General features: G+C 42.2%; 2 protein-coding genes across 3 annotated transcripts in view; one reads left to right on the top strand and one right to left on the bottom strand.

The window, feature by feature from the left end:
• LOC109615482 (zinc finger protein 501-like) overlaps window positions 1-18,479 on the bottom strand; it is a 1,152,720-nt gene that overhangs the window by 209,168 nt on the left and 925,073 nt on the right. The gene's annotated exons all lie outside the window — the stretch shown is intronic.
• The window catches only part of LOC109615477 (NLR family CARD domain-containing protein 3-like), a 35,963-nt gene that overhangs the window by 14,339 nt on the left and 3,145 nt on the right, over window positions 1-18,479 (top strand). Inside the window, 8 exon segments of the mRNA XM_034295557.1 lie at window positions 2,214-2,298; window positions 2,439-2,662; window positions 2,904-3,771; window positions 3,773-4,672; window positions 4,771-4,941; window positions 8,374-8,544; window positions 8,937-9,110; window positions 10,493-10,666. Of these exon segments, the coding sequence (XP_034151448.1) occupies window positions 2,626-2,662; window positions 2,904-3,771; window positions 3,773-4,672; window positions 4,771-4,941; window positions 8,374-8,544; window positions 8,937-9,110; window positions 10,493-10,666 (2,495 nt within the window). The 5' untranslated portion in view covers window positions 2,214-2,298; window positions 2,439-2,625.

The following is an 18,479-nucleotide window of genomic DNA, read 5'->3' as shown; positions in this document are numbered from 1 at the left end:
TGGAGCCGGACAAGAAGAGCGAATGTGTCTTAGTGACTGAGTGACTGACTGGGTGACTGACTACCCCTTGTTAAATAGCGTAGTGGTTAGACAAGCAGACCTGTTAACTATAGGTCCCGAGTTCGTATCTCCTTGCAGGCGAATTATGAATGATTCCATATAAACCACCCAGCACATCACTGGTGCCCAGTTTCCTGCCATAGCCGATCTCCAGTGCAAGTGGTGTCTGTGCAGGGCGCGGGGCATGTGATGGTAATTTTATCGATCAGAACTCTTTAAGAACGAAGTACAGAGATGAAATACTCTCGGCACAAGTAACAGTTTTATTAATTATTACTTGCAAATAACAAAGACGTGTCAAACGCTTACCAACATAATCGTCCGAGGAGTCTCTAACTCAATACATGCACAATCCGTATATATTACATAGAAAAAGGGGTGTGGTAAGTTGTTGCCCATCTGTCTTGTGTCAGGTTTTACCCAAAGGGCGGGCTGTCCCCCCACATGGGTAACCTTCTCAACTCTTGAGGAGGACTCATAGCATCTGGACCAACCACAGATAGACACTAATGGGTTATACAAATTTACGAGTAACCCTCTAATCCGCTGGTGCCGGTCAAGGATGCCCCCCTACACAAATACCAGATCCCCCTCTCCTACATTCCTAAGGAACAGTAAGGACTGACACTTCTTTGTCTAGGCAGGAGGACATGGCCCAAATACCTAATAATCCTCTGATATTATATAGACGTGTGTCACAATCAAAGTAAAACTTTACATACCAACCAATGGAAAGACAGACATTTCTCAAATCCACCTTAGTTCCAAATTTCCATAACAGGCATCATCAGGGTCCTTTCACATCCATACCACAAACTGTTTGCCCTTCTACCATCAGACAGGCGCTACAGGTCTCAGCAGGCTCAGGAACAGTTTCTTCCCATCCACTGTAAGTCAGGCTGGGTAAGAATGCAAACCCTTAAACCACATCTTCAACCAGAATGCAAAATCTTAAACCACAACTCATTACCAGCATGCAAAACCTTAAACTACAACTTCTACCAGCATGCAAACCCTTATACCACAACTTCTACCAGCATACAAAAATGCTGCAGGTGAGCCTGAGGGTACAGAAAAAACATTTGATCACTGACATCAGAGTAGCGATTTAATCGATCACTAATTTGGAACTGATTGATTAAAAATATAATGCTCCCTCAGATGGACAGTACAATTAGATGGTGATAGACTCATCATTCCTCTATCCAAATCCTGGGCAAGAACAGTGGAAATGTGAGAGGGTGCCGCTGGCGTTTGGGTTGCAGTGACAGGTGTAGTTGGGGATGGGGCTGTGTTAGTGGATAACTGGCGCTTCTTTAATAGGTAATCATTTTAAACAGTTGATTGACATATTAATCAATGAAACATTTTAGGGGGTTTAATGAATTAAAACATCATCGTGGGTGGCAATGCTAGACAGGAATCATTGACATTTTAATATTAACATAATTGGAAACAAAAACATAGCAGTATAGCCCAGATTAAAAAGGTTCAATACACCTCTCAGCCCAAGACGTGTACACATAATGGAAGGTGACTTACCTGATTTACAGTATCGGGAGTACGGTAAGTGATGCTGAGAAAAGATGATCGGTGAAATACAGCCAGCGATGTAGCTAGCGAAGTTGACTAGTCAACGTTGTACCGAGTTAAATTTGTCACAATAAAGGCGGACATCAATGGAATAAAATATTTACCGTTAAACGTATTTAAATTACAACAACAGACTGACATTCCTACAACAGACTGACTAAAACTACTGAAACTCCAAATAACGTTAGCATATGGGAAAGAGGTTACAGCGCCACATAACCAATACAAAACCAACTAGCGGACAGAAATATATGACATCCGTAGTGATAAGACCATCCGTTTTGATAAGACCATAGAGAATGACTGGGAAAAGTTAAGGGAAGTTAAGATGTACTATTTTCGAATCCACCCGGCCGACCCGGCTTCGAATCCAGCATGGGCAGCAACATTTCTCACTTTTAATCGCCTGGTTTCTTTTTTGGTTTCTTTATCCCTTCTTTCTTTTAGGTCTAGGTTTTAGATTAAAGGCAAAAATAGTTTTTTAAATTATAAAAACGTTTGTTTATCCTGAAAGTGGTTCACTCTGGGGGTGTATATGTAATGTCATGTTTTGTCCACAGAGACACACAGGAGAGATCAGAGTCAGAGATTCTCAGTTGTTGGCCTGTACAGAGTCATCAAAAAGACCTTTCCTCCATATTCAGTGTATGTGGTCCTTATGTACATTTGTTTCTCTTTAATTCAAGTAAACTTAATCTGTCAGTCAATTAATTAAATATCAGAACAATTTTAACCAATTAACTTTGATTCAGCCCAATGTTAACCTTTTTACTCTCCCCCTTCAGATACTTGAACAGAATATCATGACATTTGTGAAGAAAGAGTTGAAGAGGTTTAAGACAATGCTGAGTTCAGATCTCCCAGAAGGCTTTAAGAGTCAGAGGGAGGATGAGGAAGGTTTGGACCCTGAAGATGAGAAGCAGGAGATCAGGGCCAAAGAGGGGGCTCTGATGATCACATGTCCTGAGGAAGATGAACCAGAAGGAACTTGCTGACACACTGGAGAAAAGTAAGAGTTGTCTGACTTTACTGTTGAATGTGTCATTATGAGGATTATTTAAAAGCTTTATGTTGCTGTTTAACTCAATAATAATGTAGCAGCCTTAAGACAACATCTGGTGGCCTCTTCTAGTAGTGATGTGTTGAATAATTTAACATAGAATAAGAAAGTGTTGAGACAGAGAAGATTACAATACAATCCTTCAATTGTCATTGTGTAAAGACACAATATTCTGTATTTGTTCATTCAGGTGAGCTTGCTGTGATTTGTCGTGAACACAAATCTAACCTAAAAAAGACATTTCAGTGTGTATTTGAGGGTATCGCTAAACAAGGGAACCCAACACTTCTCAATAAGATCTACACAGAGCTCTACATCACAGAGGGTGGAAAGGGAGAGGTCAATAATGAACATGAGGTGAGACAGATTGAGACTGCAAATAGGAAACAAGCAAGACCAGAGACAGCAATCAAATGTAATGACATCTTCAAACCCTTACCTGGACAAGACAAACCTATCAGAACTGTGATGACAAAGGGAGTCGCTGGAATTGGAAAAACTGTTTCTGTGCAGAATTTCATTCTGGACTGGGCTGAAGGAAAAGCCAATCATGATGTCCAATTTGTATTTCCTCTCCCTTTTAGGGAGCTGAATTTAATGAACGGGAAAGAACTCAGTTTGATTCAGCTCATCAATCATTTCTCAATGGAAACCAAAAAAGCAAGAATCTCTGACTACAACAAATACAAAGTTCAGTTCATATTTTATGGTCTAGATGAGTGCCGACTGCCCCTTGACTTCAAGAACAACAAGAGCTGTTGTGATGTGACAGAGTCAACCTCAGTGGATGTGCTGCTGACGAACCTCATCAAGGGGAATCTGCTTCCCTCTGCTCTCCTCTGGATAACTACCAGACCTGCAGCAGCCAATCAGATTCCTTTATGGTGTGTTGACCAGGTGACAGAGGTGAGAGGGTTCAATGACACACAGAAAGAAGAGTATATCAGGAAAAGATTCACTGAAGAGGACCTGGCCAGCAGAATCATCTTACACACAAAGACATCAAGGAGCCTCCACATCATGTGTCACATACCAGTCTTCTGTTGGATCGTTACTGTTGACTACAGATGATAAAGTAGAGCTGCCCAAGACCCTAACAGACATGTACTCACACTTCCTTGTGTTTCAGTCCACACACAGGAATGTAAAGTACGAGGGGAATAAAGAGACCAATACACACTGGAGTAAAGAGAACATTCTGACACTAGGAAAGCTGGCCTTTAAACAGCTTCAGAAAGGCAATCTGATTTTCTATGAAGAAGACCTAAAAGATTGTGGCATTGATGTTAGTGAAGCAACAGTGTACTCAGGAGTCTGTACACAGATCTTTAAAGAGGAATGTGGACTGAATCACGACAAGGTGTTCTGCTTTGTCCATCTGAGCATTCAGGAGTTTCTAGCTGCTGTATATGTGTTTCTCTCATTCATCAACAACAATGAGAATCTAATGGATGAACAACAATCAACCGACAGGAACGTTGTAGTGCAGTTAAGAGACCAAGTCACATTCTACAAGACTGCTGTGGATAAAGCCTTCCAGAGTAAGACTGGACACCTGGACCTTTTTCTTCGCTTCCTTCTGGGTCTCTCACTGGAGTCAAATCAGAAGCATTTACGAGGTCTACTGACAAAGACCATAAGCAGCTCACAGAGCCATGTCGAAACAGTGAAGTACATCAAGGAGAAGATCAGGGAGAATCCCTCTTCAGAGAGGTGCATCAATCTGTTCCACTGTCTGAATGAACTGAATGACCGTTCTCTAGTGGAGGAGATCCAAAGATACCTGAGTTCAGGACGTCCCTCCAGAGAAGAACTGTCACCTGCACAGTGGTCAGCTCTGTCCTTTGTGTTACTGACTTCAGAAGAGGAGATTGATGTGTTTGACCTGAAGAAATACTCCACATCAGAGGAAGGTCTTCTGGGGTTGCTGCCAGTGGTCAAAACCTGCAGAATTGCTCTGTAAGTACAGTCATGCAAATTGCCCCCCCCCCCCCAGCATTGGTCATTTTCTATAATTGTTCTGTTTGATAATCCTCATTTTGATAATCTCTCTCCAGACTGTCAGGCTGTGGAATCACAGAGAAAGGCTGTGCTTCTCTGATCTCAGCTTTTAAGTTAAACCCCTCACACCTGAAAGAGCTGGATCTTAGTTACAACCAGCCAGAGGATTCAGTGGAGCAGCTCTCTGCTTTGATGGAGGATCCAGAATGTAGACTGGAGACTTTGAGGTGAGCAATAATGCATACCAACCGAACTGACCACACAACAATAAACATGACAACAACAGAACAGAGGGGCAACACAACAAAATGGGAATCCAAATGTCTGCTGTGTTCCCACCTCCAGTCTGAGCTGCCAGCAGGTCCAAGCCTCCATCCCTGGTAAAGACCAAACCCTGTCAGACATCCCAGCAGGCCTGGAAGGAAACAAACCACAACTAACAGAACCATCATGACAAAAAACATATTCTTACATAATAAATAATACTTCTCTGTTAGTCCAAGTATATCCAACATTAGAACTAATCTTCATTCCACCTCTCTGATGTCCACTGATCCACCATTCATTCCCAGTGTATTATTATTACACTCTATCATTTTGTAGACATCCCTTCATTCTACCATGTTGTCTCATAAGGACTAGAATTTCCCATCTACAAGATTTCTTCAGGAACTGCCTGGTTACATCATACTGACTCTGCCTGTGGATCCATCATAGTAGAGTAATTTGTCTCAGTGCTGCCGGAGTGGATGGGTGGAAGTCACACCGGGCTGCCTTGCCACGTTGCTCGGTAGCGACTCCTTGTGGTAGAGTAGCAGACTGTAATCTTTTTTTCATCATGAAATTCGGAGGGGATAAACTAAATGGTGAAAAACGGGTAGAAAAAAAAATAATTTGAGCCAAATGCAAAATCATATTATCTATTGACTGACCTTGATCTGTATGTGTTGTCACACAAGTAGGGCCCTATATTTCCCACGTTGCAGAGATTGAGGTCAGAAAAACCTATAAGTAGGTCAAATATAATTATAATAAAGTCCCGTAATGTTAATAATAATTACCATCACATTTTGCCTACTCTAAAGGTGCAGTGAAGTTGTCTAACCTGACTGACTAAGGTCTGTTGGTTAGGATGTCCAAAGTTCAGTTGCAGAGAGAGGGGCTGATCCCCAGGTCATGGAGCCTAGGGATGAACATGTTGAATGCTGATCAGAAGTCTGTGAATAGCATTCTTACATAGGTATTGGTTTTGTCCAGCTGGGTCAGGGCAGAGTGAATAGCTGTGGAGATGGCGTCCTCTGTAGACCTGTTCGACCAGTAGGCGAACTGGTAGGGATCCAGGCAGGACTTAAGGTGGGCCAGAACTAGTCTTTCGAAGCACTTCATGATCGTAGGGCTGAGTGCGACAGGTCAAAAACCTTTCCGGCAAGACGCAGTTTCAGCACTGGCACAATGGTTGCCTTCTTGAAGCACGTGGGGACAACCGCCTGGACTAGAGACATGCAGAAAATGTCACTACAGACCTCGGCCAGCTGCCCAGCACATGCTCTGAGCACACGCTCGGAGACGCCATCAGGACCAGCAGCCTTGCTCAGTGCAAACAGCACATCTGCAGTAGATTGGCTGAGGGGGATGTCGTCTGGAGGGAGTTCAGATTTAATGGCTTGATCTTTATTCTTCCTGTCAAAGTGAGCATAGAACCCGTTTAACGTGCCAGTGTTGGAGATGTCGCTGGCTGTGGGGGTAGGGTTTCTTTGGCCTGTAGTCTGTGATGGATTGGATGCCCTGCCACATGCATCGAGGTTCAGAGTTGTTGTGGAAGTGCTCCTCAATCCGCAGTTGGTGGTAATTTTTTATAATCTTGATGCCCCTTTTCAGGTTTGCCAGTGAATCAGAATTCAGCCAGTGCTGGCTGTCGGGGTAGGGTTCTTTGGCCAGTAGTCTATGATGGCTTTGATGCCTTGCAAGATGCCTCAGGGTTTGGAATTGTTGTTGATGTGTTTGCGGTGATTTTTTGCCATTTTGATGCCCCTTTTCAGGTTGGCCCTGGATGAGCTGCAGGCCTCCGCAGTGTCGGATCTAAAAGCTGCATTGGGTGCCGATAGCAGTTGTCGGACCTCTCTGTTCATCCACGGGTTCTGGTTGGGGAAGGTCTTTATTTGTGTATGGGTGGTGACATTGTTGGTGCAGATGTTGATGTGATCCAGAATGGAAGAAGCATATGATTCAATGTCCGTATGGGAGTCAAGGGTTGCTTGAGTGGCAAACAAACTCCAGTCTGTGTATTCAAACTGGTGCTGTTGAAGTGGGTCCAATCGCTCTGGCCACACTTTGACTGTCCTCACTGATGGTTTCACACGTTTAATGAGGGGTAAATACTTGGGGAATAGGAACTGTGAAAGGTGATCAGACTGTCCCAGGTGGGGGAAGGGAATAGCTTTGTAAGCCTCTGGAATTTTTGTGTCCACATGGTCTAGACTCTAGTGTATGGTTTCTGCTGATAGGGCAGGAGACATTTTGGTGGAATTTGGGGAAAAAACGTTTTCAGATTTGTGTGAATGAAATCCCCTGCTATGGTGTGAGCACCCTCGGGATGTACCCTCTGCTGTTTGCTAATGGTAGCCTGCGGCTCTTTCATTACTAACGTAGCATTAGCATCTGGGGAACATCGCGCCCTTCTAGCTCAATTGTGTTGTTGGGTATGTTTTTTTTAAGCCACTATTCTGTGACAATCATGGCGCTGCAATCCATAAACCTTTTTGTGAAATAGTTCTTTGTTTTATTTAATCCGTTTTGTTCGCCAGTGAACGGACGCTAGCATGGAAATGGCTAGGTAGTGGAAGCCGGTGGGGGGTTTGCATTAGCTTTTCTTGGAAGCCACCACATCTCCCTCAGCTATGTTTACGATCTCGACACCGCCTCCGTGCACTTCCCTTTGTCGATGTTGTTAGCATCACCTGGGGTGCCCTTGCATTTGCCAGTGTAAGTCGTAAGTTGTCAAAAACGCTCTTTGTGCATTGTGCTCCAACTCTTTGTGCATTGTGCTCCAATATCCAGAAGTTCTGGTCAGCTATATAGAGTGTATGTCAGGCTATAGTGAGTGAATAAATGGAGAGCTATTAAGTAAATTACTGCTAATTTGCTAAATCTGGGTAGACCCTGGGCCTCGCAAAGTGCATGCGTTGCCATCTTGGGTGATCAAGATAACATGATATAGTGATGAAGGAAAAATAATAAATATATTTAAACGCATTTTGTGACAGACCTTTGTCTACGTTTCGGCAGGGAATCGTTTTACTCTTTTGCATTGTAAACAATATAGCCTCTTGGGCCAATGATGCCTGAATTGTGTGTTAAAGCAGCTTTTTCTGTATTTGCATGTTCAGGGTGGATATGGGATTGAGAATTACACTTTATCCATATAGTTGAGGATAGGTTATTAAGAATTGTGGGCGGTTGCAGATGAAGAAACAGTTGACCCGCACACCAGTACTGTCTAGAATGTTCAAATGGAGGTGTGACATCAAAACCAGAATCACAAAAAAATTAAATGGTTAACATGGAATTTGGGAAAAGATTTAACACATTTTATGGGGCCCTGCAAAGGGAGGATTTTAAGGGCAGAAGCAATTTGTGAAATCATGATTGACTCTCTACAGGCTGTCAGGCTGTGGAATCACAAAGAAAGGCTGTGCTACTCTGGTCTCAGCTCTGAAGTCAAACCCCTCACACCTGAAAGAACTGGATCTGAGCTACAATCAGCCAGAGGATTCAGTGAAGCATCTCTCTGCTTTGGTGGAGGATCCACAATGTAAACTGGAGATTCTGAGGTGAGTTATAATAAATACCACCTGCATTGATAACACAACAATAAACATGACAACAACACAACAGAGGGGCAACACACCAAAAGGGGAATCCAAATGTCTGCTGTGTTCCCACCTCCAGCCTGAGCTGCCAGCAGGTCCAAGCCTCCATCCCTGGTAATGACCAAACCCTGTCAGACATCCCAGCAGGCCTTCTTACATAATAAATAAAACATTTCTGTTAGTCCAAGAATATCCAACATTAGAACTAATCTTCATTCCACCCCTCTGATGTCCACTAATCCACCATTCATACACAGAATTTGTGAAAAGATAAAACACATTTTATGGGGCCCTACACAAGCATTTTTTTAATGGCAGAAGCAGTTAGCAAAATCATGATTGACTCTCTACAGGCTGTCAGGCTGTCTGGACACAGAGGAAGGCTGTGCTTCTCTGGTCTCAGCTCTGAAGTCAAACCCCTCCTACCTGAAAGAGCTGGATCTGAGTAACAACGACCTGAAGGATTCAGGTGTCAAGCATCTTTCTTTCATGCTGAAGGATCCACAATGTAGACTGGAGACACTGAGGTGAGTAGTCTAATAGTTTGTATTTGTCACACCATTCCAAAACCTCAAATTTGGTCAGTCGGGCTCACTTTCAGTAACAATGTCTCATAGTGATTTATTTTGATCACAAGTTGGTCCAGTTTGCCCTTAAATAATTTTCTGACCTTTAACATACCTAGTTTAAACTTTGTGCCACCCGCTGTTGTGACTAAATTCATCAACTGCATATTGTTTACAACCCTAACCTCTATTGCCTTTTTGTACGTTTGATGAGGCACTTAATTACTCAGAGACTGGTAATGTATATTTTAAAAAGAAAATGTGTACGGGGCTATCGCTATATTCAGGCATTCCACAAGTCCCAATCTAGTCCCTATGCCCTACACACTTTCTCTGAGTGCCCATCAGGGTGACATGTGGCTGACAACTCAGAGGGTGACTTCCACAGAGTGGACAGGTGGTTAATAAGCAGATCAACATTGGTACACTTGTGACTTGCATGATGCAATACATGGTCCACTTCTAATTAATAAAATGGGCATGAAATTAAAATGTACCAATTTCTGTTATTGTTTTAGAAGAAATTACCCTCATTAACAAGTGAACATTTTATTTAAGAGCTATTTTGTTTGATAAATAAGTATTGAAACTAGACTTAAACAAGTGCAAATTACATATATAATTAGGCCTTTATTGTGAAATTGTTGGACAATCACTGGAGGGTCTAATTTGTTCCTGCACCCTTGACAATAATTCCCCTCCCTCAGGTTTGTGACACTGGTGCAAATGGTGGAAGATCATGTAAACACAAATGTTACAATCCATTTTGTCCTTTTTTTATATTCTTAGAGGGTTCATACACATGCTAGAAATCCATTAAAAGTCTTGAGTTCTAATGTGTGGTCTGACATCATAGAAACATCTGACTGGTGTTGGAAATGGTAGTTTAAAAACTGTGTGTATATACAGTGGGGCTCGAAAGTTTGGGCACCCCAGGTAAAAATCTGTATTAATGTACATAAAGAAGCCAAGAAAAGATGGAAAAATCTCCAAAAGGCATCAAATGACAGATTAGACATTCTTATAATACGTCAAAAAAAGTTTGATTTCATTTCCATAATTTATACAAAAAAATGGCGTCTGCAAAAGTTTGGGCTCCCTGCAGAGTTAATACCTTGTACTGAATGGTTTCCTTGGAGGCGAACTCCCCATTCTGACTGTACTCGTAACATCAAATGATTAATTTCTGACCAGCAGATGTCACTACTGTGAACTGTTTAATAACTTAAGCAATGAACCTTTTTTACACAATCTTCAGAAAGCCTAAGTTGTCCATTAATACTCGGAAGTACACATATTTGTTAATGTAAGTTGTTTGTTAACTTGTGATCAACTCTGTGCAGACTGTCAGGCTGTCTGGTCTCAGAGGAAGGCTGTGCTTCTCTGGTCTCAGCTCTGAAGTCAAACCCCTCACATCTGAAAGAGCTGGATCTGAGCTACAATCACCCAGGAGACTCAGGATTCAGACTGCTCTCTGCTGGACTGGAGGATCTACACTGGAGACCTGAGAAACTCAAGTATGTCCTGTAGATGTTTTCTCTATCAGTAATCAATAATGTGGTAGTTGTCATGTTGTTTTGCATTATGTAAAGTGTCAAATACAGACCTCCCTACCTGTACTAATTTTGTGTAGCATGAACACAGTTTCAAGGTCAAGGTACACTCGTGATATCAAGGGATGGAGAATTGTGAATTTGAGAAAAACATTATTTATTCATTATAATTATTTAAATATGAATATTATATTATTATATGAATATGAAAATGTTAATATGTTCAGACATCAGCTGGTCTGATCACATCAACATTTCAGTGTATCTGTGTAGCATATTTAGAGTGACTATGTACATTGATCAGCCATAACTTTATTACCCCCTGCCTAATATTGTGTAGGTCCCCCTTTTGTCACCAAAACAGCCTTAACCCGTCGAGGCATGGACTCCACTAGACCTCTGAAGGTGTGCTGTGTTATCTGGCACCATGAAGTTAGCAGCAGATCCTTTAAGTCCTGTAAGTTGTGAGGTGGGGCCTCCATGGATCAGACTTGTTTGTCCAGCACATCCCACAGATGCTTAATTTGGAATGAGATCTGGGGAATTTGGAGGCCAAGTCAAACATTGAACCCATTGTTGTGTTCCTCAAACCATTCCTGAACCATTTTTGCCTTGTGGCAGGGCGCATTATCCTGCTGAAAGAGGCCAATGCCATCAGGGAATACCGTTGCCATGAAAGGGTGCACATGGTCTGCAACAATGCTTAGGTAGTTGGTACGTGTCAAAGTAACATCCACATGAATGGCAGGACCCAAGGTTTCCCAGCAGAACATTGCCCAAAGCATCACACTGCCTCCTCCGGCTTGCCTTCTTCCCATAGTGCATCTTGGTGCCATGTGTTCCCCAGGTAGGCGATGCACAGGCATCCGGCCATCCACGTGATGTAAAAGAAACCATAATTCATCAGACCAGGGCACCTTCTTCCATTGTTCCCTGGTCCAGTTCTAATGCTCACATGCCCATTTTAGGCACTTTCAGCAGTAGTCACAGGGGTCAGCATGGGCACCCTAATTGGTCTGTGGCTACACAGCCCAATAGGCTCTGTGCACCAGCGTAGTCACAAACTTCCGCTTTTGTCTAGAAGTCGGCATTGCAGTTTCCGGTTTACTTACTAATACTCATCCGCATTAGTAAACACCTAAACTCACAACAAGATGAGTGATGCTGTTGTACGAAAAAAAGAAATATAATATACGTGACTCATTTAATTTTCAAGGTACAAGTGGGGCATCATTTTAATCAGGAGAATGTCCTCTTTTTAATAAAATATGGCTAGGGCCATTCAATGACTTCAAACGCTAGACTAGAAATAGTCAGAAAAGGCGATTTGTTTATATACTTCCACGTAATGCAGGTTTAAGCGCAATTAATACCATATAGGACCAGAAGTTTACTTCCTATGCCAGTTGTTATTTTTCAGTTTCGTTGTGAAATGAGGTTACAGTAGTAAAATAAAAGAGACCTGTTTTGGTGCTTTTTTGAGGCAATGGAATTTTTAAGCTTAATTCAGGTTAGAAGAGGCTGAATGAAGGTTTGTTTCAATTCACTTGCTATGGGGACGCGCTAGCGTTCCAGCTCAGCCAGCGTTCTTTTGCCGTTTTTGAGGCTAGGGTGAATTTTTATGCGTTCTATTGTCCTGCCTAATACTACACTAAAAAGGAACACGTCGCTAACTAGCTTAGCCGATAGCCGGCCGGCACACCACAGTAAACTACTTACCCTCATAGTTGTGCAGATAACTCAATACGTAGAGTTTGAATCCCTTGTTCCACTTGCTTGTTGGAGCAGGGGACCAGGCATCAACAATTCGATGGACATCACTAATGCTTATTTTAGGCAGGTCTTGGAGACATCTACTAAAAACTGAAATTTTGGGCGATGCGGGTGATCGCGTTAAGTAAACCGGAAACTGATATGCCGACATCTGGCTAAAGCGGAACTTCGTCCATACGCTTGTGCACAGAGCCTATACCCAACAAACTACAATGCACTGTATGTTCTGACACCTTTCAGTCAGAAGCAGCATTAACTGTTTCAGCAATTTGAGCTACAGTAACTCATCTGTTGGATTGGACCACACAGGCCAGCCTTCGCTCCCCACATGCATCAATGAGCCTTGGCCACCCATGACCCTATTGGTTCACTGCTTTTCCTTCCTTGGACCAATTGTAATAGGTACTGACCACTGCAGACTGGGAACACCCCACAAGGGCTGCAGTTTTGGAGATGCTCTGCCCCAAAGTCGCTCAGATCCTTACGCTTGCCCATTTTTCCTGCTTCTAACACATCAACTTTGAACACAGAATGTTCACTTCCTACCTAATATATCCCACCCACTGACAGGTACCTTGATAGCGACATCATGACAGGTACCATGCTAATATCATTGTTATTCACTTCACCTGTCAGTGGTCATAATGTGTTGGCTGATGGGTGTATATATTTATATAGATTATCAGTGTTATTCACTTTACCTGTCTGTGGTCATAATGTTATGGCTGATCAGTGTATGTTACTTAGCAATCAACACATGATTAGTTAACTGGGAATATAAAGCATAGTGGAAAATATTTAATACAAGAGAAAACAAGCATTCAGAGCTGAAGAAATCAATGTTCTTCTTGATGAGGTAGAGGCACTAGCACCGATCCATCAAAGACTGTAACCTACCAGTAGCCTACAATGCAGGGTTTCAGATTTGTGAATGTCATTTTTGAACACTAAGTATTTCTTTGTTTGTACTCAGTTGACAATTGCGTTCAATTACATTCACATCCACTCACGCACATATTTTATCTAAAAAAGTTGATCTAAATTAAAACAGTTTTGATAATTTTTCTGTTGCCTTTATATTTACAGATTGATAACAAGATTATCAGTGTTGGCTGTGCCAGGTGAACATATTAAGATTACAATTATAATAATTAATAAATAGGTTGAGTCTAGAGTCTATTTAAACCTAGTCCAGGTCGGAAGCATGACATGATGGACGAGGACAGGGACAACACAAGGGAGGGGGAGGTGTCAGCACAGTGACAGCTGAAATCCTCAGGCTTCATCTCGATCTACAACACAGCCAGGAGGACTCTGGACAGGGACAGCAACGGGTCCCCCAAGCCAGGTACTCAGTGTGATGCAGATGTGAGGCAGTGTGATGCAGATGTGGGCCAGGACCTCATGCCTTCCTAAGTTCAGAAAATGCATTCCTCATATTAACAAGGATAATTACTGGAAAAGGAGAACTTAGTGGAGAAGGAGAACTGACCCTACTCCCCCAGCACAATAATATAGCAGCGTAAGACCTTGGGACTGAGAAAGGAGGGTCCGGCGACACTGTGGCCCTATCTGGGGGAGGCCCCAGACAGGGCCCAACAGGCAGGAAATCAATCCACCCACATTGTCAAGCTTCAACCAAAGGGACACCTACCAACCGCAACCACCCTGAATGAGGGCCGAGTATTGCCAGCAGCGTACAGCCCAATTGCACAAGTGCACAACAGAGAGACAACAAGCCAGTGACCCCGCCCCCGAGAAGCATTAGAGGGAGGGCATTCCAATGGCGATGAGAGCCCACCTGGCAAGACAGCAAGGGTGTCAGTATCAAGCCTTTCTGGTCACCTTCAAGCCCTTGGGCCAGGCTACACCTAATCATAAACTGTGCTGTAGAGATGAGTCTTTAATAGACACTTGAATGTTTGCACTGAGTTTACATTTCTAACCTTAACTGGCAAATCGTTCCACAATAGTGGAGCTCTATGAGAAAAGGCCCTGCCTCCGGCTGTCTGTTTAGAGATTCTAGGTACAATTAAAAGTCCTGCATCTTGCGATCGTAGGTTACATGTAGGTATGTATGGCCGGATCATTTCAGTGAGGTAAGTAGGAGCAAGCCCATGTATTGATTTATAGGTTAACAATAAAACCTCTAAATCAGTCCTAACCCTAACAGGCAGCCAGTGTTAAGAGGCTAGTACAGGAGTAATGTGTTAAAAAAAAGAATTCTAGTTAGGATTCTAGCAGCCGTGTGCAGCACTAATTGAAGTTTATTTATTGATTAGTCAGGGTAACCAGAAAGTAATCTAGTCTAGAAGTAACAAAAGCATAGATTCGTTTTTCTGCATCAGTTTTTGAAAAAAAAAACTGGTAGGCCCAGGACTAGGTGGAGAGATTATATTTCGACACTGGCCTGGGAACGCCTCGGGATCCCCCAGTCAGAGCTGGCAAATGTGGATCGGGAAAGGGAAGTTTGGGGTCCCCTGCTGGAGCTGCTGCCCCCACGACCGGATACCGGATAAGCGGATGGAGATGAGATGAGAGATGAGTTTTTGATAAGAAGTTTCAGATTTTTGAAATATTTCGAAGATGAAGATAAGCAATTCTTGAGACATATTTTATATGTTCATCAAAGGAGATGTCAAGGGTAACGCCTAGGTTTCTGACAGTTTTTTGGGATGCTATCTTTGTTGGCAGATCTCACTGTGAACCTTCTTTCTTGGGTCCTTGGGTCCTAAAACGAGAGTTTAAAAGCAATACATTTTCTGTCATCCACTTCCTAATATTCCAAAGTAGCAAATGTTGGGGCTTCTCCACGCTTCATTGAAATATATAATTGTGTATCATTAGCATTACAGTGAAAGTTGACATTGTGATTCCGGATTACATCACCCAGAGGCAGCATATATGGTGAGAACAATAATGGGCCCAGAACCAAGCCTTGAGGAACACCAAAACATACCTTTGACTTGTCAGAGGATATGCCATCCACACTAACAAACTGATATCTTTCAGATAAATAAGATTTAAACTATGCTAGAACATGTCCACGTAACCCAATATGGGTTTCCAGTCTCTCTAAGAGAAGGGAGTGATCAATAGTGTCAAAAGCAGCACTAAGATCAATAAGCAACAGGACGGATGCAGAACCTTTGTCTGAGGCCATTAGAAGGTCATTTGTTACCTTCACGAGTACAGTCTCAGTACTATGATGGGGTCTGAAACCGGACTGGAGCATTTCATCAATGTTATTTGTCTTCTGGAAGGCATTCAGTTGTTGGGAAACAATTTTTTCTAAGGAACGGGAGGTTTGATATTGGCCTATAATTGTTTAATATGTCAGGATCCATATTCAATTTATTTAGAAGAGGCTTAATTTCCGCTTTTTTTTTTGAGTTTGGTACACATCCGGAGGAAAGGGAGCAATTTATTATGTTCAACATTGGCTGACCTAGCACAGGAAATAGCTCCTTAAGTAATTTTGTTGGAATCGGGTCTAGCTGACAATTTGTGGGTTTAGAACTCATTACAAATTTAGTGAATGTGTTGAGCGATACAGTATCAAACAATTAAAGTGTCCCCATTGACACCTGGTCAAGGAGGTTCAAGACATTCTCAGGATAATTTTTGGGACTGTAACTATTTAAGGAGGAGTCAGTTATTTGTTTTCTAATGGTAATGATCTTTTCATCAAAGTTGTTCATGTATTCATTACAGCTAAAGTGAAGATCTACTACACTTGTTGAGCATTGCTTTTTTGTTAACTTTGCAACTGTATAATTTTGGATTGTTTTTGTTTGCCTCAATCAGTTTGAAGAAATAAACTGATCGAGCAAATGTGAGTGATTTTCGGTATAGTGGTGTACTGTCTATCCAGGCTAGTCTGAATACTTCCAACTTGGTGGAGCGCCACTTTCGCTCCAATTTTCTGGAGGCTTGCTTGAGTGCTCTAGTACTGTCTGTGTACCAGTGTTAGAAATCAGCCATTTCGTATAGTGGTTTTAATAATTATCGTATACCCGTTTGTCAAGGGAGAGAGTAATTCATATATTTATTGCAGCATTAGATAGTCTTGTTCATGAGGTTACGGACCTGGTCTGCCTTACACAACCTCAATCTCATCTCACTAAATCTCTTCTCACTGTAATGCTGGTTACAAGCGGATGTATACATTGAAGGGTGTGTCTACCTAGCAAAGATCAGGTTTCCAAGACAGTAACCCCCATTCCAAATGGTCAATGTAAGCATTCCTGGGGTTATCAGAGCGCAACCTACAGAGAGATAATCTAAACAGAGAGATTTACTCTGTCATTGATGAGTGAACATGTAAGAATATCAAAATAATCTATTTTTAGTCAGAGAATTTATAGTACAGCTTTTGAAACTCATTGTTTGCCGAGCAAGTGGATTTCTTGTTTTAACGGTAAATGTAATAAGACAGTGATCCGATAATCCAGGATTTGGGGGGGGAAATTATTAGATCTACAATATCTATTTCTCGTGACAGGACTAAATCTAAGGTGTGATTGTGGCAGTGTGTTGGACCTGAAACATGTAGGATTAAACCCACTGAGTCATTTATGGCTTCAAAGGCTTTTTGAAGAGGATCATTGGATTTTTCCATATGAAAATTGAAATCGCCATAAATTTGAATACTATCTGCAATGACTACAAAATTAGACAAGAATTCTGGAAACTCATTGAGGAAAATTGTGCATGGCCCAGGGGACCTGTAAATAGTAGCTATGTAAAATGATTTATCAGCCTGGTTAACTGTCATGAGTAAAACTTCAAAAGAATGAAAATCAGTGATATGTTTGAGTGTAAATTTACACTCACCTAAAGGATTATTAGGAACACCTGTTCAATTTCTCATTAATGCAATTATCTAATCAACCATTCACATGGCAGTTGCTTCAATGCATTTAGGAGTGTGGTCCTGGTCAAGACAATCTCCTGAACTCCAAACTAAATGTCAGAATGGGAAAGAAAGGTGATTTAAGCAATTTTGAGCGTGGCATGCTTGTTGGTGCCAGACGGGCCGGTCTGAGTATTTCACAATCTGCTCAGTTACTGGGATTTTCATGCACAACCATTTCTAGGTTTTACAAAGAATGGTGTGAAAAGGGAAAAACATCCAGTATGCGGCAGTCCTGTGGGCGAAAATGCCTTGTTGATGCTAGAGGTCAGAATGGGCCGACTGATTCAAGCTGATAGAAGAGCAACTTTGACTGAAATAACCACTCGTTACAACCAAGGTATACAGCAAAGCATTTGTGAGGACACAGCACACACAACCTTAAGGCAGATGGGCTACAACAGCAGAAGACCCCACCGGGTACCACTCAGCTCCACTACAAATAGGAAAAAGAGGCTACAATTTGGACATTTGAAGACTGGAAGAATGTTGCCTGGTCTGATGAGTCTCGATTTCTGTTGAGACATTCAGATGGTAGAGTCAGAATTTGGCGTAAACTGAATGAGAACATGGATCCATCATGCCTTGTTACCACTGTGCAGGCTGGTGGTGGTGGTGTAATGGTGTGGGGGGTGTTTTCTTGGCACACTTTAGGCCCCTTAGTGCCAATTGGGCATCGTTTAAATGCCACAGCCTACCTGAGCATTGTTTCTGACCATTTATGACCACCATGTACCCATCCTCTGATGGCTACTTCCAGCAGGATAATGCACCATATCGCAAAGCTCGAATCATTTCAAATTAGTTTCTTGAACATTTCACTGTACTGAAATGGCCCCCACAGTCACCAGATCTCAACCCAATAGAGCATCTTTGGGATGTGGTGGAACGGGAGCTTCGTGCCCTGGATGTGCATCCCACAAATCTCCATCAACTGCAAGATGCTATCCTATCAATATGGGCCAACATTTCTAAAGAATGCTTTCAGCACCTTGTTGAATCAATGCCAAGTAGAATTAAGGCAGTTCTGAAGGTGAATGGGGGTCAAACACAATATTAGAATGGTGTTCCTAATAATTCTTTAGGTGA

The sequence above is a fragment of the Esox lucius genome, chromosome 11 (genome assembly GCF_011004845.1).
Source record: "Esox lucius isolate fEsoLuc1 chromosome 11, fEsoLuc1.pri, whole genome shotgun sequence".
Taxonomy (NCBI): Eukaryota; Metazoa; Chordata; class Actinopteri; order Esociformes; family Esocidae; genus Esox; species Esox lucius.
Note: the sequence above shows the minus strand (reverse complement) of the source record. Positions and strands in the feature narration are given on the sequence as shown.